The sequence below is a fragment of the Polistes canadensis genome, unplaced genomic scaffold, assembly GCF_001313835.1.
Source record: "Polistes canadensis isolate GaletaPanama2010 unplaced genomic scaffold, ASM131383v1 scaffold_63, whole genome shotgun sequence".
Lineage (NCBI taxonomy): Eukaryota > Metazoa > Arthropoda > Insecta > Hymenoptera > Vespidae > Polistes > Polistes canadensis.
The window spans coordinates 453,393-478,003 of NW_014569610.1; the positions used below are offsets into that span (position 1 = coordinate 453,393).

The 24,611-nt window shown below is 32.1% G+C and overlaps 2 protein-coding genes and 1 non-coding gene across 9 annotated transcripts in view; 2 read left to right on the forward strand and 1 right to left on the reverse strand.

Annotated features, from left to right (window-relative positions):
- The first annotated feature begins 1,161 nt into the window (after window positions 1–1,161).
- On the forward strand, window positions 1,162–1,235 carry Trnai-aau. The gene has a single exon. It is a non-coding gene; the product is annotated as a tRNA-Ile (tRNA).
- Window positions 1,236–2,448: 1,213 nt separating this feature from the next.
- LOC106786024 (mitochondrial uncoupling protein 2-like) lies at window positions 2,449–11,415 on the forward strand. Its single transcript, XM_014746972.1, has 6 exons — window positions 2,449–2,522; window positions 4,290–4,884; window positions 5,058–5,179; window positions 7,214–7,323; window positions 8,911–9,123; window positions 9,199–11,415. The coding sequence occupies exons 2-6, from the start codon at window positions 4,765–4,767 to the stop codon at window positions 9,582–9,584; spliced, it is 951 nt and encodes a 316-aa protein (XP_014602458.1). The 5' UTR covers window positions 2,449–2,522; window positions 4,290–4,764; the 3' UTR covers window positions 9,585–11,415.
- Window positions 11,327–24,611, reverse strand: part of LOC106786022 (cytosolic carboxypeptidase 4-like) — a 31,049-nt gene continuing 17,764 nt past the window's right edge. For 6 of the 7 annotated variants that reach the window (XM_014746960.1, XM_014746962.1, XM_014746959.1 and 3 more), the window contains 4 exons: window positions 14,893–15,145; window positions 13,939–14,063; window positions 13,497–13,649; window positions 11,327–12,764 (listed from right to left, as the gene is read on the reverse strand). In XM_014746960.1, the coding sequence (XP_014602446.1) occupies window positions 12,668–12,764; window positions 13,497–13,649; window positions 13,939–14,063; window positions 14,893–15,145 (628 nt within the window). In that variant the 3' untranslated portion in view covers window positions 11,327–12,667. Of the gene's footprint in view, window positions 13,127–13,496; window positions 13,650–13,938; window positions 14,064–14,892; window positions 15,146–24,611 lie in introns of all 7 variants that reach the window. The other variant, XM_014746969.1, reaches the window with a different exon arrangement.

Genomic DNA, 24,611 nt, shown 5'->3' on the forward strand with positions numbered 1-24,611 from the left:
GTAATACGACGCAAGGTGCAATATTGTTTATTTTTTTATTTTGAAAGCGGTGCTTATTAATTTTTAAAAATTGTAATATATTCATAATTATTTATGTTTTTCATAATGTGTCTTGAATAATTTCCTTGATGTGGTAGTCGAGAGACAACGTCTCTACTGCCTGAGCCATTTACGGCCTACTGTTTTTAAGGACTAATGTGTCAGATAGCGTGTGTGTCAGGGTTGCGTCACGCACACGCGCTCTCTCACGCACACGCGCTCTCTCACGCACACGCGCTCTCTCACGCACACGCTCTGTCACAATTAGATAAATAATGTATTCAGTTGAATTCTTATAATAAGATCATTTAATCTTTTATTGACAATATTATTAGTACCATAAATCGATAAAAGTAAAAGGAGATTATTGATCTCCAAACTTTCATACGTATGTAATTTAATCTTTTGGTGGTTTTATTTCCTGCAGTTCAAAGATATTCAAAATATAAAAATATAAAAAATTAATCAAATCAATTAATGTAAATTAGTGTATTTCATTCTAAATTGGCTTCATCCTAAATACACTATACCAATAGTATTCAAGTAAAAATCTAGTAAGCCTAACGACATATAATATTAATTTATACTCGCTTTATAAATTTAATTAACAAATTTATCTTCGTTCTTTTTTCTTTTTTTTTTTTAAATATTTTTTACGTCATCTTAAGATTGGCTTAAGGATTTTATTTACAAAGAGATAACTTTTTATTCATTCTTGCGCGAAGTTGCTCTCAATTAGACAATATTTAAAAGAAATAAAATATTGAATGTGCGTTTAACCTCTTTTAACCCATGAAACACGACCAAGTCAAAGTCTACTCATACAGTAATTTAACTTAAAGCTGATTGATCTTGTCGATTACTCCACAATGATATGGACAAATGTATTGAATACAAAGTGCAATGATCAACATGTGATTGCATCTTCAGCAAAAATTGTAAAATCATTAAATTATTTACTGATAAATATATTCTATATTATAATTTTTATAATTGGTTGTTTGTAATCTTTATATTGTATCTTAATATTAATATTTATAAGACATATATCTTTTATATTATTTTAGTAAATATATTTTATTTTTTTACTTATGAAGTGAATAAAACGACACGTTAACATCTGGCCCATTAGCTCAGTTGGTTAGAGCGTCGTGCTAATAACGCGAAGGTCGCGGGTTCGATCCCCCCATGGGCCACATAATTTTTTTTTCATTTTTTTCCCTTGTACAAAATATGTATAATCGTTTATAATATTAACAGTATTATTCTTAATAGTTAATCGAAGTTAAACTAATGCTAAATTTTGCTTTATAATTGGTATCGTACATGTAAGTTGTATCTAAAATAATGAAAAAGACTTTATTCATATACATATATAAGTAATTTATATTTATACAATTAGCTTAAAAACAAATATTCACTAAAAATAACATCTGATTTTGTTTTGAAGTAAAAATACAGTTCTTGTCATAAATCGAGCCAAAATTTATCAAGAAAAAAAAAACAATAGTTTAAATATTTTAACTGCATTGTCATGACGTTAAAAAGTTAAAATCAATATAGCTGTGCAATTTCTAGAAGTCATGTAACGATTAACTTACGTCGAATACCACTAAAAGTCACGGTCATTTCCTACGAATCGGTATTTCATTTTGCATACATATCAGCGCATGCGACAACACCTTGGAAAAGAATCATGCGATGATATTGATTACGAGTCAACACGTCTACAGATTACAATAATTATAATAATACAAACATTTCTTTTTTTCTTTTTTTATTCGATGTTATTTAAATTGTTCTAAAAATGCAAGGAAATAAATTGTAATCGTACAGACACGTCATTTCTTGGATTTTCAGGGCTGTGCATTGCTCTTCACCTACCATCGTTGATTTTAAAGCGTATTGCACCCTCAACGTTTCTATAGGCGTATTATACATGGTGTGCTAAGAAAAAATATCACTCAGAATTCATATAATAAATGTTATTTGTTAAATTCACTCTAATTAATGATAAAAAATTTCTTAATAATAAACATGCTATCTCAAGAATTAAAATTAATTTTTTATTTGTATTATAACATGTGTAAAACATCAAAATAAACCACTTTTTATTAATCCTTGTATGTATAGAATAATAAAAAAACAAGGAAGTTTCAATAAGAAAATTGCGTAAGTGAATTTTTCAACCAGTAGTCAACCATGCACTTTGTATTCTATAATGATTAATTACTGTATGATTTAAAATTGTTGTTAACACCCTATATACATTGCGACTAAAGGTACATCAAGCTACAACCTTCCTAGGAAGTATCGATCGCTTTAGCAAGTTGAGCTTTCTTTGGCCCGCGTTGACGTCATTCGAAGAATATGATTGGTTAAAGCTCAAGCTGAAGTTTTCCTATTGGTCGACGGACCGGTATAAGCGATGCTTTCACGGTAACCGGCTTCAGTTGTGTTGTTACTCACTCACTGTACACTTGGTAAGTACCTTTCAACAGAAGACTATAAATTAGTAATTTTATAATAAAACAATCTAGAAAAAAAACACAAAAACAAAACATTTCATAAATTTGCATTCGTATTTTGACGACACTAAAAATTCCACTTCGTTGTGATAAAAAAAATGATAGGATCACCATGAAATATTTTCTGTTACTTTTAAAATAAGTTTTTATAAAAAGTGGACTTAGAAAAATATTTCTTTCTCCTTGGAATTTTCGATAATAAAATAAAAGGAAAGTAAAGTATAAAAAATACTAGATATAGGAGAGCGACACAAAAAAGACCTTGGAGTCATAAGCATTCTCACTTATTGCCATATTTAAATAATGTAACGTAACAAAGTGATCGATGCCTTAACGTTCCATTGCATTTTTACCTGTAATTACGCGAACCTTTTGTGTAAAGCAAATGCACATATATACGTGCGCGCCCATTTACGTGTGGTATGTAAGAATTTATTCTCATGTTAACAAAGTGTATCCGATCGTTAAATGACTTGATATACAAATAACAGAAAATCAGAATTAAATGATAATACTAGAACAATGAAATTATTTTTATTATTGTCTGATAAATATTTAAAAATTGTATCCTTATGAAATTCCAATGAAGCTGCAGTGCATATGCGCGAACGCACCGAAAGACAGCATCGATTTGTTAGGAATAGACAATGAGAGAGAGAGAGAGAGAGAGAGAGAGAGAGAGAGAGAGGGAGAGAGAGAGAGAGAGAGATACAAAGAGAAAGAGAAAGATTGCATAATATGAAAGAAATTCTATTGAAAAGATTATATCATATGAATACACGAAATAAGCGAATAATTTAACGTTGAACTTAAAATTAAATGAACGTTGACTTAAATTATTTAAAAATAAACGAAGTATAATAACTTTTACCATACACCGTTTAAGTTTGTGAAATATATAATATTTTGAATTTTTGTTAATTTAACATCAATCTAATTTGAATTTTGTAATTGTATTGTGATTTGTTTGATTACCTCATTCCTGTTAATATTTCCGGCAACAGCAAATATCTAATCAATATAATCGTAACATGTCATACTGGTTTTATTCTTATGCGCAAGGATAGATAAGAGACTGCGCGTAACGAAGGCTTTCTATTTCTGTTAGAAAGGACTAATGTTGAATATTCAAATATTATATCTCAAGGATTTCTATTGATTCTCGTTAGGTTAGAAGTTTACTAACTTCTGAGATTTCATTGTGTTTAGTTGTATGTAAATATGTACTTATTGATTCGATATTTAATCGTTACTATATATTATCCTCATTTAATAAATTTACATTTTATTTAATGTTATTTTAATTTGCAATTAATTAAAGATTTAATGAGATAATTTTTTCAACCTTTGATCGATCATCAGACTGATAATCTATCAAATCGCGAACTTTGACTCGATTAATAAATAATATTTGCACACTTGTACGCCAATAAGAGATAATTAAATGTTTCACCTATTCGATAAATCAACGATTCGTTATCTATTTCAATTATTTTTAAATCGATCGACGTGTCTCTAGATAAAAACAATATTTTCTTATTATACGAAGAATTAATAAAAAATAAAACATTTATATCGATGATATAAAAGGATGACAAAAGTTCCTAGAAATTTATATCCGAAAATGTTTTATTAAAAAGTATATGCTTATAAAAAAATCTTTGTATTTACATATTTTTCGTGTATGCAATATTACGAAAGAGTTTTGTTCTGTTTATACAGGAGAATAGTATGTATAAAGTACTTAACAACAAGGAAATCAAACACGAGTGTTCGCGGTCGGGAGGACTGCACGCATATCCTGATCATTTTAGGGAACCTAAAGAGTCATATCTCTAAAAATCCATTCCCATTCCCCATTCATGAACATTTGAAGTTTCTTGTCCTCTGGTAGGACCAACTTGTATATAGTGTACATAAGATCGCTTGTCTAATTAAATCTCAATCCTGACGAGTCGAATTGCTACGAAGGAAAATAATTGAAAAGACGTCACGCGGGTTAAAAACAAAAAAAATCAACATTTAAAAAAGAAAAGTGTGAACAATAGCACAAGAGTCTTTATCACGCTGTAACAAAACACGAAACAAGTAAAAAGATTAATTCAATTGATATCCCATTTATTCCTATCCATTATCCACATTTTCCTACTTACCTTTTGGTAGAATTTGAAAGATAAAAAAAAAAAAGGATAATACCATGAAGCAAGGACCATCAGAAGATTTGCATATCGGCTTGAAGCTACTTACTGCTGGCACTGCGGCTTGCATTGCTGATTTAGCTACGTTTCCTTTGGATACCGCCAAAGTCAGGATGCAGGTACGATATTTACGATTCTTTCCCTTTTTATTCTTTGCACTTTTCGTATGACTTTTATGATTATTTTATTGTATACATATATATTGGTGATATAAGCATTATTCAAATTTCTATTGAAATGAATTTTTGAAATGAATTTTTGAAATGAATGATTATTGTTCATTTTTTTTAAGATCGCCGGTGAAGGACGAACAATATTGCTTGCATCGACGGAAGGTTCGATGCTCGCAATGAGAGCAAATCAGCCGGGATTGTTGGAAACAATGGGGAACATCGTCAGGGTAGAAGGAGCAAGGTACGTTGTCTAAGATCCATTTTACAAATTAACAATTCACAATGGGGTAGGTAAAAAATAATTCCATTTAAATAAATATATATATATATATATANATATATAGATATACAAATATATACTATATACTTCTATATCATAGTATATATATACAATATACAAACTAGCCGACCATTTTGTTTCGTAGTTCTATCGACTCTTTTTAAGATTTCTCTTTATTCGTTTAAACGATTTAATCGTTATTTAAAATCGCTGCATTTACGGCCTCTTCTCGCTAATTGAAAAAAAAGAAAAGAAAAGAAAAGAAAAGGAAAAGTGGATTAAAAAGGAAAAAAGATAATATACGATTCTCTCGCTTAAACCAAAAAAATGCACGAATTTTCCTCGAGTCGATGGCTCATTCCACATTGAATGCTTTTAAATTCCTTTTTTTTTTTTTTAATGCGATCGATCCCGTCGTCACTGCTGAATTCTACAAACGGCCTAATTATACCAATTGTGTCGTTAACTTAGTTACGTAAATTATTTACTCAGAAAATACCCATTTTTTCCATTCTCAATCAACATAAATATAAAATGTTATATGTTATTATATTTATATTAATCTAGTTTAGCTATATAGTTAGGCCGAGTGTGCATTAAGAGAAACTAATCGGTAGGAACGACGGAGATCGATTCGAAGCATACTCGAGGCAGATTACAAAAATTAAACAATTGTGGACTTCGAACGGTGAATTGCAAAGTACTCGAAGTGATAACGCTCGTTGACTCGTTCGATAGCTTTTTTTCTTCGATTCAAGTTATCCATTCTTTTGTTTTTACAGTATTTATTTTCATTTTAAACTCATATGATTTGTAGAAGCTCTTTGTTTTTGTGAGTGCCAACAACGAGTATTCCTTATAAGTGTCTACGTCAATCCATTAATTGTCTGATATGAGAATAAGATAACATTAAGTAAAAATAAAATTAAAATAAAAAGTAAATATAAAATACACTATTAGGAACTGTTAGTGGCACTCTTTTTGATTGTGTTCGTTCGATCATTCTTTTCTGCGAAAGTTGCTTCTTGATTCATTTCAAATTCGATTTTTTATTCTTTATAGTACAACGCGATTGAAATAAAAGAAAATATATACGCTATATGCAATATATAAATTTTCATAATCATTGAAATGAACTATTAATCAAGGTAGTAATAAATTGTTCAAACACTTATTTTTACATTGAGAAGCAATGAGATTTGATTTAATTATTATTTAAATAAAAAGCAGCTATCGCGATCGAATAAACGAGTGAAATATTAGACATTTCGGATATTTTCTTTGTAACATCGTTGATTTAAATTCACGCGTTACTTGTTTCCTATGAGTTATATTTATTTTGCAGTTTAAGTTTAACTGCAGTTTAGTTTCGCGATTGCCAGCCCGGCATCTTCTTCCTTGGTTAAGCTTCCAACGCGTTTTACTATTATGGGAGACGAATTTAGTCCCAACTCTCGGCGCAAGCTCTCTCTCGATGATACCACGTGGCTCTTGGGCCGTTTCTCTTTTCTCTCGCGTACGTCCACCTAGTTCTCCTAATTAAATTCATAAAAAAAAAAAAAAAAAAAAAACAAACACAAACAAACAAATTTTTCATTCTAATCCTTATCTAAAAAAAAAGTGGATATTTAACACTACATTTACATTGAGAATACTTTTAACATTATTTCTAAAAAGATTAATTGCTCTCAAAATCATGAAGCATTATAAAAAAAAAAAAAAAAAATGGAAAATAACACTCTATTTTTTTATTTTTCAAATGAAATAAAGAAAGAAGCAAAAGAAAATAACGAAAATGAGAGGTTTGTTGAGAGAACAAAAGGGACTTAGGTAGACAAAATGAGAGAGAGAAAGAGAGAGAGAGAGAGAGAGAGAGAGAAAAGAGAGACGAAGGAATATTTAAAAAGAAGAAAAAAAAAGATATTTTTGACACCCCGGGGGAAACGTTTGAGGGTAAATTTAGAGGGTGGTGAGCTTGAGCGAGGGTGGTTACAGGAGCCTGTACGGAGGTCTGTCCGCGGGACTCCAGAGACAGATGTGTTTCGCCAGCGTACGGTTGGGCCTCTACGACAGCGTGAAGTCACTCTACGCTGGAATCATCGACGGTACATCCAACAAACTCTCCTAACTTTTGATATATAAATATTAAAACGGGTGCGCAAACGCGCACACCTAAGTACGTACGGGTACTACATAATATCTCCATCTCCATTTTACTTACAAACACTAACATACAAACGCACACGCATACACTCATACATCAAATAATCATTATTATAATATATATATACCAAGTTTTTTATAGAGAAAAATGAATATGCGCAGTATGTCATCAAATTAATTTGAGTGAATTTCATTTTGGAGTTAGTTGGTATTATCATACGAATCGATTAAACTATATAATATAGTTTTGTTTATTTTTTATTTATTTATTTATTTATTATTCTTTTTTAATTTGTTCTAACTGCATTTATATTTTATGAAAATCATATAATTGAAGTATATTAATTTTTGTTTAATGAAATATGTGTTTTATCTTTTAACTGCGACAACAAAAAAAAGATATATTTGTAACAAAATTTATATTTTTATTCTATAGAAATGTTATATTTTTCTCTAAAGTAAAGCACTCAAAAATATTTTGTACGCATCGATAATAATTCTAATATATTTGATTTACTACAGCTAACTCTACAAATTTCTTATCACAACATATGTGCATCGAAAGAGAGAGAGAGAGAGAGAGAGAGAGAGAGAGAGAGAGAGAGAGAGAGAGAGAGAGTGAAAGAAAATGATAATAATAATATACATATATAATGCAATTATTTATATTTCGCGAGCATTGGATTTCTCGAAAAGAGGAATTTCGTCGCCTTCGTCGTTTTCTTCGTCACGTCGTCGTCCTTCTCTTCGTCAAAAAGGAGGATGATATTATTTAAATAAAAAATAAGCGGAGAGACAACGAGGAGAGAGGGGGAGTTATCGATTAATAGACAAAAGATTAATCTTTTTTTTTTTATCTAACTATACGTTTTTTTTTTAATAAATCCAACTCAATTCTAATCACAGATGATACTCAAGTATTGAATTAATTTAATCCTAATTTACGTTTTTTTGTTTTTTTTTTTTAAATGAAATTTCGTTCAAAAAATCGCGGCTTATCTAATTTCTGTTTTATTTTTCTCGTAAAAATAGTTAATTATTACAATTGTTGTTGCTCGATTAATAAATTGATTTGTTCGAATATTAAAAAAAAAGAAATAGAAAAAAATGAAGTTAAACGATAATCGCATGATCTTATCGGTCGAAGATTCTCTTTTCTTGTCACGTCATTTCAAACATTTGACACGTGTTCACGTAATTATTAATTGACTCGAAGCACAAATATAAGAAAGACAAACAAGTTCATGTCAGTAATCTAATCAATTTTAACATTATTAACCGAATCCTTTGATGTTACTAATAACCAACTGACTTCATAGAAAATTGAAAAAGAAAATAACTAGAAATAGTTGTAAAACGCGATTGATGGCGTACTCTAAATCCCAATACCTGCATCCTTTAACATGTGTTTTGACTTTTTGTTCTTCTTCTTCTTCTTCTTCTCTTCTTAAATTTCGTTCACCCAAATACAAACGTTGTTCCCCGTGGAAAACAAGATTTTTCATTAGAGGAAATTTCTTTACCGACAGGAAATAACCGGAGCGGTTCGATGAACATTGGTATTCGTATAATGGCCGGTATTACAACCGGTGCTTTAGCGGTCCTTTTTGCTCAACCGACTGACGTCGTTAAGGTTCGTCTGCAAGCTGGAAACAGCGGAGGTTCGGCAGTGAGATACAGCTCAACTCTTCAGGCTTATAAAAATATAGCCAGTGTCGAAGGAACTCGCGGTCTTTGGAAAGGTATCTTTCAGTTTCACTGGCACAGTTGTTCCAAAAATGAAACTTTAAAGAATGATTTTTGTTATGTATTCAAAGGTACCATGCCGAACATCTCCCGGAACGTGATCGTAAACGTTGCTGAGATCGTTTGTTACGACATCATCAAGGACATGATTATAACTTCTGGTTATCTCCGAGACGGTATACCTTGTCATCTAACGGCTGCAACAGCTGCTGGACTTTGCACCACTCTGGCTGCTAGTCCAGTCGACGTCGTTAAAACTCGCTACATGAACAGCCCACCTGGCGAGTACAAGGGTGCTGTTGAATGTGCAGTCAAGATGTTCGTTCAAGAAGGGCCCGCAGCTTTTTACAAAGGCTTCGTACCCAGCTTTACGCGACTGGTATCCTGGAACATCATGCTTTGGGTCACCTACGAACAAATCAAGAAACATGTGAAGAAAATTTACGGCCACGAATAAATAATCGTCTTATCTTGAATTAAGACAAGACGATTTTATTTAATAATGCTTAAACATAACACAACACACATACGAATTATGAGAATTCGTCGATTTTCTTTGACATGGAGATTGATAATGTAGTCTTATGAATTCCCGTTGTTTCGCAACATTATTTGTGGTACATTCCTATAGCATCAGTGTCATTGTTCTTTAGAATCGCGCGTTGCTTCTTCTTCACTATCGACTCTCCATGATCAATGACTGTCGTACTTTTTCTCTTTGCTAAACTCATCATCCTAATCTCCTAATATTTATTCTTATCTTCGTTTATTTATTTTAATATAGATACGATCGTACGTACACTAAATATTTCATATACGCAAAATGTTAATCCAAACAGGACCAACTTCTTATCGAAGATGGAGCCAATTCATTGCTATTTCATAAGCAAGATATTATTTCAAATAATCACTAAACTAAAATTAGGAATCGTTTCTTTTTCGTTTATTATAATTACGTGCTTAATTTGCTAAAATTGAAAATGATTTTAACGTACGATCGTGGATACAAAATGAATGAAATTCTAGGCAAATATATAAACGCATAGGTTTTGGCTATTTGATCGGCTTTGAAAAATGATTAGAAAATTCGCATGTACCAAATGAAAGATAGATTAACGATAAACGTTACGCATTGTTACGCGCCATAAAGACAATAATATTCCGTCATTATTTCGATATATTTGCCAATTTGACTGTGACCGTGATATAAGAATTTTCTGATTCGTAAATGTTCAGTCGCGTCGATCGATGAATCCTCTATAAAGTATTATCGCGAACGATCTATCTCGTCTCTTATTGAATTAAGAATATGTAACGTGCAACAATCTCGTTTCCGTCAATTAATCTTCATACATGGGCACAATTTTTCTTAGATCCTCGATCGTGGATTTTCTATAGTTCGAGTCTTAAAAAATAAGTTACCGACAATTCGTCATGTAGTTTCCTACATATATTCGATCGATCGTATCTGCTTTATCGAGTATGGGTACACTTTCAACAAAATAGAAGCATTTGTAGATTACGTATTACTTGAAATCAGTAATCACATATCTCTCGTTGCCAATATTTTTCAAAGAGATTACATATACAAATATTTTTTATCGATCGAGAGAAAGAAATTCCTCAAATATAGTATTATAAATATACTGATTTCAATGTCTCGTAATTATCGTATTATTTTATTTATCTTGAATCTTAAGTAAGGATAGATCGAAAAATCTCTGCTTATTGCTTTATCATCGAAGAATAATTTGTACCTGCAACGATCGACGATTATTTTCACTATTAGCGTTCGATTATAAGATATAATCATTTTTTTAGTACGATAAAAATGAAAAAGAAAAATAAGAAAATTTGTGATGTTTATTTAATCGCTGCCTGCTTTGAAACAAAACTAACATTTCAATCTAACTATATATTTGTAAGCACGTATGTATTTGATGATAGATCGCTGGCCGAACTATCCTTTTTTTCGAACATGCAAGCATGAATTTGAAAGCAACAAAAGATAAAAGACACATTTTTCGAATTCTTATTTTATATTCAGGTCGCTCGCATTTACGTCATATTACTTACCGTTTACCGCATTCTCACTAATCAAATATTTACGATAATAATCTTTTCTTGATATGATTATTATAATCATCGTTTACAAAATGTTTCATATATTTAATATTTTCCTTCGAAATTCTTTTCGAAACGTTCCTTTTAAGAATGCATATATACGTCACAGAACATTAAATATTCTTTGAATTGTTTTTACTTTAGACGCGTAATTAACGCAAGCACAAAAAAAAAATATATATATATATAACTATAACTGTATTAATAATAATCGTAACACCGTAGAGCACCATCATGTATACCGCTTGTATTAAAGCAATTAACGCAATAATAACCAGAATTTGTTACATTTGGTAACAAGCGAGTGATGTTCTCTGTATACTATATTCGTGCGATCTTATTCATATTAAAAAGTGGATGAAAAAGAAACTTGAAAAAATAGGAAAAGACAAAAAAAAAAGAAAAAACAGAAAAACACAAAAAAATTACAAAAAAAAAATGTTAAATTTATTTCAGAGTAACGTTGAGCTTGTAACAGCACACGAAATATAATTTAATGATAGATTAGTCATCGTTCCAAGTAGTTTTAGGATTCGATTCGACATTTGAATTCATTTCTTTCAATATTTCTATTTCTTTTGATTTTATTTCATTTTATTTGTTTCTTTTTTTTTTTCTATTAAATGTATGACATGTATGTATCTGGTAGCGAGGTACAACGAGAGAATGCAAGAATGCGAGCGATCATTTTCATATTATTCTAATATTCAAGTAGATTAGAAGTCTTACATTAAACGATCGCATGTATATGTGAGCTATTATATATTTGAAAATTCCTACTAAAGATATTGTCAATATTTTGTCGTTTATTAGAGCAATCGTTATGTGCCTTTGCTTCCGCGATCAACTCGTAAACGTAATCGTTGAATTTTCTTCGTATTTACTTTAATATTCATTAACTATGATTTGTGATATAGAAATTTCAATGAGAATTACATTTTTGAACAATCAGAAAAATTGTAACGACAGGATTTAAATTCGACACGAAGAATATTCCATTTCAAAAAATTCTGGTTCCGAGAAATTAAAATTCGAATTTTTTTTTTATAAAGAAAACATAATTGTAAATTTGTACAAGATTTTTCAATCGTGTTAACTCGAATATCGTAGAAGGGTAAGCTTTGTGAACTGTTTTATTTGCATTTTTCTTTTTTTCTTTTTCTTAATTTCTTTTTTTATATTCGAAACAACAGCTTGTCGTGTGTATGTAGATAGTAAATAAGTGGTAAAAGATTTTCACCATTTGTTACAATTTTTCAATAAATCTTTTTCACAAAATAATGACTTCTCGTATATGTCCGATTCGGAACCAGAATCCGACGTATTTTTCAACAACAATGAGTAATAAATTTATCTTCTGGCAAGTGGACGTTCGATTTACAAATCTTCCAAACTCTGAAGGAAAGAGAAATCTCCTTAAGTCTCCAAATCAGACTCGTCCGAATCACAACTGGAAGTTACTTCTTCCACCATGCATCCTGATTCTTCAGGAATAGTTTCTCCCATTAGAATCCTACAAAAACACAACAACAACAAAACGAATGGATTAATTTTCTATCCTAAAGAATTTACAAAAAAAAAAACCAACACGATTACGAGTCGAAAAAATGAATCTAAAGTGATTAATGATTAGCCTAGTCAAATTAGATCTCAAACAAAACTCATTTTGATCCTCTTTAAATCCTGGAGCAAATTCGTGGTTAAAAAACAGCAAACAAAAACGTGCATCACACGATTCTTAATCGATATTTACGTTTCCATCGCTAAGGAATCCCAGTGATATGATGTATAGCAAGTTTGTCCTGAATGCATTTAGGTTTTCTTCTCATTTTCCGTAGAATACATTTTCGTGGACAGCAAGACTCTTCGATGTATCTGTGTTCAACACAATCTCACTTTTTCTGAATCTCAACAAACTCGAATGAGACAATAACTAATTTATCTAATTCCTGACGATGTTAGAAAGATTGCAATATCTATTTTTTTGAACCTATTATTGAGTCACATAATAAATATATTATAATAGTGAAAAATACCAAAAAGTTTGATATACAATAATTAAACTGGAGTCGAAGTTTCAACTTAGTGCATTGACTAAATCGAACAAATACATTCAACAAACAAGTTTAAGTCCTGAAAACGTAGATCTTAGCATGAATTAAAAATCAATATAATATTAACAAAATTTTGATTGCGCGTTTCAAGTAAAAGTTAATAATAATAAATGAACTATATGATGACTTACTTATCAATGTTTAAATTTTCATCAGCATCCTTCATCATGGCTAATGCTTGACAAAAGTCACGTCCAACATCTTTCAAATGATCCGTATCGAAATGTAACCCAGCGAGTTTTCCTTGATCGCAACCACAGAAGCTACTCTCCATCGTATAACTTCTGTTAAAGAGGATAGAATTTAATGAATTCGTTAATTAAACGATACTTTTCCTCTATGTAATCAACTAGAAAAGTATATAATTTTAAGCAGCGAGTAATGATATCGAAAAAGAAAAAGAAGAAAAAGAAAAAGAAAAAAGGTTTCGAATAAATAAGGGAGAAGGGAGCAAAAGCTTGTTCGGTAAGCTCCGACTGTAGAATCGGTAGAATCGTGAATTCGACCTTGGCCGACCCCACACGTAGACTCATTGCAAGTCAGATCGTTTCTTGAGATGCGATCGGTACTTACCTCGAAATACCCAACTCCCGCCATATGGCAACCCTGGCGGTGGATTCCTTATTTCTTTCTACCTTGAAGGAGCACAACGGCAAAGCAAAAGCCGGTGAAACTTTTTGCATTAAGTGTGGTAACATCTACAAGATACAACACATTTTTGTCAGTACTTATTATTTACAATAAATTTGGATTATTTATATTTCAAATCGATCACACAAAATTGTGGAATTAAACTATTTCATTAAGAATATGATTTATATCATTGTTATAAGTTGTGTAATGTTTCTGTACAATATGAATTATATTATATTTTATTTGTAAAACTAAAATCTTTGATGGTTTGAACCAGTGATATATAACTTATGTACGAACATGGGCCATCAAATTCAGTTTAAGAGAATCTGTGGTCACAGACAAAAAAGAAAAGTATTTTATGACGCAATGACGCAAAGTATCGGGCCTCGGGCTACATGTTTGAAACCAACTACTTGTCTAAACAATTTTATTACAAGTATGATCGATCACTGTCGTCTATAAATTATCTTATATATATATATATATTTTTCTAGAACTTATATATCATATATTATTGTTCAAACGAGCAAACTTTGTGTTAACTATTATAATTATTTAAGCAAATTATATGAGACGAATTAATGAAAAATTTGTAAAAAAAAAAAAAAAAGAAGTAATGCTTGTAAGTCTCCGAATACTGTATTATTTTAATTTTATTTGTAATAAATACTTATATAGGGTTAACCGTAAAAGAAAAAAAAAAGAAAAGGAGGGGTATGATCTATGGTGATTTGAGTTTGTTAGCTTTTCCTTTGGAAGAAGAATTTGAAAGACGGCCGAGAGACGTCGATGCGTTGATTTACGAGAAGCACGCGCATCCATCGATATACACAGTGAATACACTGTGAGTCTAAAAATAATATCCTCGTCGATCCCTCTTTCGTCCCTTACCAAATACTGCACCGGCTGGTCCGGTTTCGCCCTGTCCGCGGCGCTCCAGGAACTCGACCTTGAACAACCGAAGAGAAACACGTTCTTCCTCCGTGAATGGCCGTGATAGTCGACGAAGACATGAGGAGGTCTTCTCAGGACCCTAGTGCAGTATTCCATCAAGCCCTTCGTGTGATAGATCACTGGATGTAACGATTGATCTGGATTGCTCCACTGTCTGTTCAAGTCTTCATTCGTTAGTCCATATCGATTGCTATGATCGACAAAAATAAATCAAGCCAGAAAATATCAATAACAATCGACAGATTTATTTCAAATTGATTCAAGATTTAGATAGAGAAATTTGACTTAGGCTTTGTGTATTAGAAATTTCCTTTTATTCTATATAGGTTTTTAAAAAGATAACAGATTAGGTGTAGGAATTCATTCGATTCCGTTCAAATCATCATCCTTCTTTTTCGTCAAGAAACTCGTCAGAAAATAATGGAGACTATTTCGAGAATAATAACAGATATACGATTACTTTATAAATAAAAATATTACATTTGTTAAAGAAAGCATATAGAATTTATTGCTGCACCTAATAGATAGAGGAAAGTTTTCAAAGAATATATATATATATATATATATATCTGCATGTATATATGTACTTGTTTGATCTCTCAAAATAGAATTTGCAGTGTTAGTTTCTTTTGCTAATCGAAGCTCTTTGTATGTAAATACATCAAAGATTCAAATAGATAAATTCAGAAGAGACTTTTTAAGATACTCTATCTATTTAAATATGTTTGATCTTTCGAAATAGATTCTTTGCATTATTAGCATAAATTTATAACTTTAAACTTACAATGGGAACGGATACGAATATTTTTGTAACTCGTTAGAACTGCTAACCAATCAATTTCAATCAAACCTTCATTCATACTGTCCTCAAATTTTTATTCAAGATTCATTTGGAATATTGGTAAAATAATATGTATATAATATAAAAAGAAAAAAAAAATAATACGAAGACTCGATTTATTTTAACGAATAATTTTGATTAGTTTTGGTAATCGTTTGGTTTTGGTATTTATAAGATAGAAGAAATATATATAAAATAGATAGAAGAAATATATATATAAAAAAAAAAAAAGGAAAGGGTTGTGGGAGAGAGACCTCGAAAGATCGTCGGCATTTAAGGATTCAACCGCTGTTGGAAGGACGTTTCCGGCGGGCGGAAGTCGAAGCAGAGGAAGTGACACCTTCGCGTCGTGCATAGCTAATCATTTTCTAAGCACATCCTTACTACCACCGATGGCAAACTCCCTAGCTTCGATTATAACGTCGTTGTTGTGTCGTCTTGACATCGTTTCGGGATGTAAACCTTGTCCCGAGGTGATGCACGTCACTTAACTTGAATCTTAAGAGCTTCTTTACCTTCACTTTTATACTTTTATTAAATTGTCTATTTTAATAACAACAATTTAATGTACTTTAATGTTTAAAAATTGAAAAGAAGAACTTGAAAAAACGAATAATCATTTTTACCAATCGTTTAACTTAAACGTTAGAAAATTAGAATTAAATATATATATCAGAGATTGCGAGATTAAAATTATTTTAAATTACTCCTCGGTTTAATTTTCTCGTAATAAAATATATCTATATCAAACGATCATTATAATGATAAAAATTATAAATAGACTTGACAATGTATTAAGTTTCTTCATCCATTCACTTTTGAATGTATCTCTAGTGTGACACTACGATAAAGACATTAGCAATTTGATGATAGTTAATAACTTCCGGTATCGGTGTTACACGTCCACGTACATGTACACATATATATACATACATACGTATTAGGAAGCTAAGTTCTTCTAGTCACGTTCATAAGTAAAGATCGATTTCTCATCCAAGAGAAAGATGCTGTGAGAAGACAATAAAAAGTAATGATGCAGTTGGTAGAGACAGTGAAGTGTCGACTGCAGCTGTAACCATCTCTCTCTCTCTCTTTTTTTTTTTTTTTCTATTCTTCTCTCTTCCTTCCTCCTCCCAAACCTCTCCACTTGCCCTCTTGAGGACGTTCACCGTCTGATTCGTAGAATATGCAAAGGAAGAAGAGTCATTCGAGATAATAGATTTCATCCCGTGTAGATTCCCTGAGTTTAAGAAAAAAAAAAACAACTGTTGAAGTAGTAGCGGTGGGGGGGGGGAGGGAGTTAGGACTGCTTGGTATTAAAACGAAGTAATCAGCGTACGTGGAAAACTTGTGGAGACGTTTCGCCAGGTAATGCTATTATAATAAGAATCGGCTAGATCTCTCAGATGACGATCATTATGTGAAATCTTAAAACGTTCATCTTCTTATAACGTGTGTGTTTCTGTGTTTGTTTAGGTACGGATGTATGTGTTTGAGCGTGAATTAGATAGAACTTTTTTCTCTCGCGTTCTCCTACGAGAATATATTTTTTATTTTATTCGAATAATACTTTGACTTTCATAATAGTTTGAACGATTCGAAAAATGATTAAAATATCGATGATATTGCAAAGAATTGTCGGTATCGTTATGTGTACGGTATTTAATATTGAAAAATATTAAATACAAAATCTCGTAAATAAAATGTAAAAAAGATGATTTATGATATTGTTGAAGTGAGAGGAATAATTTTTCGATATTTCCTAAATAAAAAGAAAAAAAAAACATTATCCGAATAATTCGAGGACAATGAAATTTGATATACGTAATTTAGCGAGCACCCGGTGTAATGGACAGCATAAGTCTGTTCGTGCGAGCAACACCGATGTCAATGACTTGAACCGAGGAGCCTTGACCGCGAACTTCTCTCTCACCTCTTGAGAAATCCTCGAGAAATTACGTCTGACCGAGCTCACGTCTCTGACTTGTCCCGCAACATACTCGCTTGTTCCGTCATTCTTACTATTTCAATCCTATTAATTACTTATTCAAATTACCAATTTTTTATTCGTCAATGCACTATATTTATCATGTTACATCATCCTTATAGAAAAACCATACAAGTATTTTTAACTACGAGTTTGTACCGCGTACTATTGTAAATTTATAATGTCATTTTTATTTGTCAGACACACGAAATAATTATCTATGTTAAATTAAAGATTTATTTGAATTTATTTTATCAATGAATCAATATTATATCCTTGAAAGTTAAACATATGAACATAAAATGTGAATGAACAAAAATTACACAGTACACGAGAGTTCACTTTCGTTGCTAGCTTAATTGCTCGTATTTTCTAATTGAAAAGATTAGATATTTCCCATTGGAGGATGTAATTTCTTACTCGATTCGAAACTTTAAGTAGAACATACAATCACGAAAGAAAGAGAGAGAGAGAGAGAGAGAGAGAGAGAGAATGCACTCTCAGCGATTAACGAGAGCAAGGTATAAAAGCTTTTGGTGTATCGATCGGAATAACGAAATGAAGTTCAGCTAAAGGATCGTGCACCGGTTCGTTGCTTGCTCGAGTAAGGGCCCCACGTTAGAATATATTCGTGACCGGTCTGGATTTGCATTCCTCCTCCAATCCAAGGTCTCCTGGCCCTTTTTTACGAGCTCGCCGGTACGGAAAAGGGCCGAAAGAATCCCTTCGCTTCTTCTACCAGTTTCAACGATCGCTTCTTCTTCTTCTTCTTCTTCTTCTTATTCTTCTTCTTCTTCTTCTTCTTCTTCTTCTTCTTCTTCTTCTTCTTCTTCTTCTTCTTCTTCTTCTTCTTCTTCTTCTTCTTCTTCTTCTTCTTCTTNTTCTTCTTCTTCTTCTTCTTCTTCTTCTTCTTCTTCTTCTTCTTCTTCTTCTTCTTCTTCTTCTTCTTCTTCTTCTTCTTCTACTTCTTCTTCTTCTTCTTCTTCTTCGAAGAGAATTCTTCAAGCCTTTCTTCGATAGAATGTAACTACTCTCTCAACGAGTACTCCTTTCCTTTTCTTTTCTTTTCTTTTCCTTTCCTTTTTCCCTTTACTTTTTCATTTTCTATTTCTTGTATTCTTAAAAAATAGTTTAACTCGCTTTAAACACATTCCACACGTAATTATTAAGGTATACTTATGCCTTATCTACGTATATTTCCTTGCCATAAGGAATGCCATTTTCATCTTAAAGTTATTTCTAAACCGACGTGAGTCTCCTTAATAATGTCGTGTAAATGTCGTAGAACGACAAGATCTTGTTAATTTATTCAGCGTTACTCACATACCGATTGACTATCTTCGTTACTTCGCGATATCGCTTCTACGAAGATTAAATTTAACACCTGAAGGAAAAGTTTTTCTCGCTTATGATTTGTTATAATAAAAATCATTACGTTAAATCTGTCCAATGGAGATAAATAAATCAATCAATTTATCTATTATATTCCTGTAAAATCAAAAACGGACACTTAAAAAGCGAACGATAAATAAAAATCTATCCGTACGCGTATTGACAGATAAATGAATAAAATAATCTTAAAAAAATGCAGTAAATCTAAACGTCAGATAGATCAGAATAAAATACGCCAAAATATCAAATAAAATATACCCAACGTTTCCACTTGCTACTAAACAAATTGATTATGTTAATTACACGTTGTAAAAAAATGTATGAATTCTTTTACAAAAGAAAAAAAGACATTAAGCACGATGAGAACCACATCCTAGAGAGTTAGGCTCGTTAAAAAGCTACCTGCTGGTATGAAACTTGAGTCTGACGAGATAACCAAAAAAAAAAAAAAAAGACAAATCTAGACAAGAGAGAAAATTAGATTTCGAAGGTCTGGGTTCTTTTAGGAAGATGACCTATCCCGTTTCGATCGTCTATCTCTTTCTCCTATTCCGTCTCATCAGATTATTCTTCGCGGAATATAACATTTCGCGAACTGATATTCCGTTCACTTGAAATAATGAAAAAAAAAAAAAGAAAAGATAGAAAAGAGAAAAGAGATAGATGAGAAACAAGTTTGAAGAAGAGCGTAAGGGAATAAATTTATTCCCATGCGTGCTAAATATTAAATTACGTATTCAAGGACAAAGCAGAGAAATAAATGAAGAGGTTGGGCGGCGGGCGGGGATTGGGGGATGGGGGTGGTTACAACGAGTCAGGTGATTCTGTTAAACTCTAGACAGTGGTAATGCCCTTAAAGCGATTTAACCCTATGATTCCGATCGTTACTTATTACTATGAACGATCGTTATTCCATCCCCCGATCGATCATTTTTTTCTTCATTCAAGCAGACTCCGTCGTCTTCTTCGGGAGTGTCTATAAATTCATGGGGGATAAGCTTGGATCTTAATGGTGATCGAGAAGAGATTCGCTTTTCTTTGAAGGTAACTTCAAAGGGATAAGTTTTATCGCTGTACTACTCGAGGTCGAATACACAAGATAGGGAGAGAGAGAGAGAGAGAGAGAGATCGAGAGAGTTCACGGTTTCAGGTTCTAGGTCATACTCTTGTACTCTTAGCACGTAACAGAAGAAGAAGATGAAAAGAGAGGCGACTCCTCTAAGTTGATCATGGCTGTTATTATCATCCATTTCTGCTTTCTATCGGTGATTATGCATCGCCCGTTTCGTACCCGGCAGCAGTCGAGATAGAAAGAGAATAACCATCTAATTTATTACACCGAGACATTACATTGTATAGCTCTAGAAATAGCGTTGGAAATTAAATATAGAAATAGAAAAAGGATCGAATCATTTTCTAATCCAATGAATAACAAATAATAAATGAAAATATTGTTATGTATATATGTATAGAAAGGGGATAAAAAAACAATTTGATATATTATATTATACTTAATATTCTTACATTAATTTAATAAAAAAAACAAAATGCAATAGAAGCTATATAACGATATATTTGATACGCTATATAATGTTCCTAATTTAAAAAGCCATATCGAATGCGATCTAACATTATCGTGCATATGCGTATTCGCCGTAATATATATAATAAAAAATTAATGAAAAGTATGAGTTAGCAGGACTATTAATGTAATTAGCAATATAATAACTAAAAATATCTGTAGGTATTATTGCTCTAGCAATATAATAAGTCTTTCTTTGCAGAAGAAAGGGAGAAAGAAAGATGTGTGACTAAGATTTAGAGGACAGCACGAGATTATGTTCCTCCTCCTCCTTCTCCATCACTACCTCTTCTCTTTCTTTCTTGCATTTCCGAGTCTTCTTTTTTTCGAAGAAGAGACGCAGATCTTTCGTGTATAGCAACGTCGTATAATCGCATTAAATCCCGAGGGAAACAAACTGTCTAAATATACATCCATGGGACAGACAGGATGAACATAGCAAGCTGCGAGTACTTATAGGCCAGTCAAAGAGAGGCAAACTTCCATTTTTTTCAGATAAAGGTGGCAATGTTTGATAAAATGGTAATTCGACGTAGCTGAATCGAATGGTGTTAATTTTTTTCCAGTCGGATCCCGACATTTTGAGAAAAAGGGTAAAAAATAGCCGTATCTTAAAATCTAGGCATTTAATCGAAAAAAGTTGCAAACTAAAGTTGTATATAATAAATTAATTTTGTGTCCCGACGTATAAAATTAATTGGTATAATTAATTGATATAAATTTTTTGTCTCACAAAATTTTATTTGTATATCAAATTGAATATACGTATTCTTTTTAAGACGAAATTTATAATTAAAAAATTTTTCCTATTAAATTATGTATTTTAGAAAATTTTAAATTACAAATTTGTTGTCTCGTAAAAATTTATATTTTTTCAACTGCAAATGCACATGAAACTGTACATGCAACTGCAACTGCAACTGCACATGCACATGCAACTGCACATGCAACTGCAACTGCACATGCAGCTGCATTTTTTTTATTATATATTTTTTTAACTTTTTAACTGTGCAACTGCAATTTTTCCTACCTTTATCTGAAAAAATGGAAGTTTGCCTCTTTTTGACTAGCAACGAGATCTATTCTAAAAAAAGATATATACTAAGTTCTCAACTTCGTTCTATATTACCGGAATCAACTTGACCAATGATTCGTTGTAAAAAATAAAATTGATTGTTTTGTTATTGTTATTGTTTTTGTCAATTACATATAAAAGAATTGAACAATCTTTGACTATAGCAGTTGGTAAAATGAAGAAATTCGCTCAAAAATCACATGAAGATCACTTCATTTAAAATAGTATGAAGAAAAACAAAAAGCATCAATAAAAAATACTAAACTATGCAAAAGTGAATTATGACTCTGAAAGGATGGACTAAAAATGAAAGATTTAAAAAGAAAAATTAAGAAGAATATAAAAGATCTTTCGGTTAGTTCGTGCATACTTCTAACTGAATATCATCTTAGGATAAAAGGAAAGAAAGGAAAGAAGACGGGTCATAAAAAAAAGTAATTAACTATAGTGTGTGTTGTCTATGCCCGACTACAAAACTCGCGTTCCCACTTTTATCCTTGAATTGGTTAATAAATTTCAACGGATCTTAAAACTAAAAATATAACTTATTATTATCTCAAAGATACACACACACTAATTGCCATATATCGAAGTAAAGTATATACGAAAGTACGATATGAGGATCACTGTCCTAGAAATATCAAAATGGAAGAGTCGACGAAGAGCCTACGGGGCCCTATGAGTCCCTCCAATCGTCTTGAAGCAAGCGAGGTTCTTCGCGCGCTAAAACCAAGATCTCTGTATGCAAGAAAGAGGAGGATGAGAAGAAGGTGGTGGTGGATGATGGGAGACGAAGAAAGAAAGGAATGAAGAAAGTGAGAAAGAGAGAAAGGATATATAAAAGCAGAAAAGAGAGGAGAGAGAGAGAGAGAAGAGGGCCTTACATAGCGATCGCTGGCAGGGTCTGAAATAGACCTCGACGAGAATCCTCCTGTAGAATCCTCTCCTCCTTCTCTTCCACTTCTTCTTCTTCTTCTTCTTCTTCTTCTTCTTCTTCTTCTTCTTCTTCTTCTTCTTCTTCTTCTTCTTCTCTTCCTCCTCTTCTTTCTTAGTCGTCGCATCGGCTGGTTGCCTCGAAAGCCCTTCGTTGCTTTTATTTTGGCAAAAAACAGGCGAAAACCCTCCGAGGCTCGTTTGTAAGAAGTTGCTTGCGAAAAAGAGAATAAGAGAGAGAGGGGGAGAGAGATAGAAAGAGAAGATGAAGAAGAAGAGACTCGTGCTTGTTTATCCAGGATCCAGCTCCCGGCAAAAGCATCAGCTCGACCACGAACACAGTTCGACCCCCATTGGCCACTTTGCCGGAGCTCTCTCTAAGTGCATTCGAGTGCATTCGAGTACGCTCGGTGAATTCCCATGGGAAATACGCCGCTGGGTAGGCGTGACCTGTTAAACTGACCTACGCCAAGGTAAAGATAAAACGTGATTTAACCGCGGACCCTTCTCCCTTAGCTCTCTTCAAGAGACACCACCGATACTTCCGCCATTTTGTTTGATCTTATATAAATTCCCTTTTTCAACACCCATTTATTTAATCCTTTTGATCAAATTTATATTTAATACACCTTTCAAACAATATTTTAATTTGACATCGAAATTTTTGGAAAATGATACAATAATATATATTTTAAAAGGAGACATAGTTTGGTCACTGGTATTTATGGAGCTTTTTTTCTATCTATACAATATGATAAGTTATTTTAAATTTTGTAATATTATTTTGTTCGATTTTTATTTTAATTTGTATTATCTGAATTTCTTGTTGAGAAATTAACCGAAGAAAGAATAAATCAAGATCAGAAAAATAAGAAAAGAAAATAGGATAGACGATGAGATAGAGGCTGAAAGTCAAGAAAAATATATATTATACTTGCTACCAGTGAATCAGCAGGGTCGTGAGAACTAAGAGGCGACAAGAAGCCGCCACGAACACGACTGTCCGAATGGCATCGCGATAAAACACGATGCCACGTTAATTCCGTTGGCTTTCTCAACTCTCATATGTTTTAACACGAAAGTGTTGTTGAATGTCTCGAGGGTAGTGAACTCCTGTTTCATGATCGAATGAATTAGCGGTATGTTAATTTCGTAAGCAACGGTATATAATGGGATAATCAATATTTATATGCGACCGTTGTAAACACTAGATCAACCGAAAAAATATATATATAAATTTCTAAATCAACAAGATTAAGCTAACGAGTGGAATCGTTGGAAATAATTAAACGTTTTATTCGTCAATAATTAAAAGCCCGATTAACGAATATTATTATTTTTCCTAAATATAAAATAACAGTTAAGAAAATTCGTTTTTATTTACAACGAAGTTTGACTATTTTTATTCATATATATTTCATTGATATTAAATTAATTATTGAAAAAATTAGAAACGAAAGATAAAGTTGGACCTTGTTATGTGTCTTCTCGTTAAGATCAACTAGTTATTGTAATATGTTCTCAATGTAAAAATAAAGAAACGAAAGAAGGAGTTTCCTTAGTGTGGTAGGTCTCGAATGTCACATGGGGATTTTTTTTTAAGGATGCCCGCACAGAGCTCGTAACAGAAATAGCTTGCCGTGTATGATCATTGATCCGTCGATGGACTATGAGCAAAGAAAATAGATAGGTAGGACAAGAAGAAGAAGAAGATAAGAAAAAGAAGATGAAGAAGAAGAAGAAGATACGTAGGTTTTCTAGGGTACGGGGTACCGGTTCTATATTGTAACCAAAGCATACAAAGATAGTTGGAGCAAGAGAAAACTGGACTGGACGATATGTACCA

Excerpts from the sequence above, each read along its gene's own strand:
- LOC106786024 (XM_014746972.1), top strand. The coding sequence starts at position 4,765 with ATGAAGCAAGGACCATCAGAAGATTTGCATATCGGCTTGAAGCTACTT. Across the intron at positions 5,180-7,213 it reads GTCAGGGTAGAAGGAGCAAG|GAGCCTGTACGGAGGTCTGT; the intron begins GTACGTTGTCTA and ends GGGTGGTTACAG. Across the intron at positions 9,124-9,198 it reads AACTCGCGGTCTTTGGAAAG|GTACCATGCCGAACATCTCC; the intron begins GTATCTTTCAGT and ends ATGTATTCAAAG.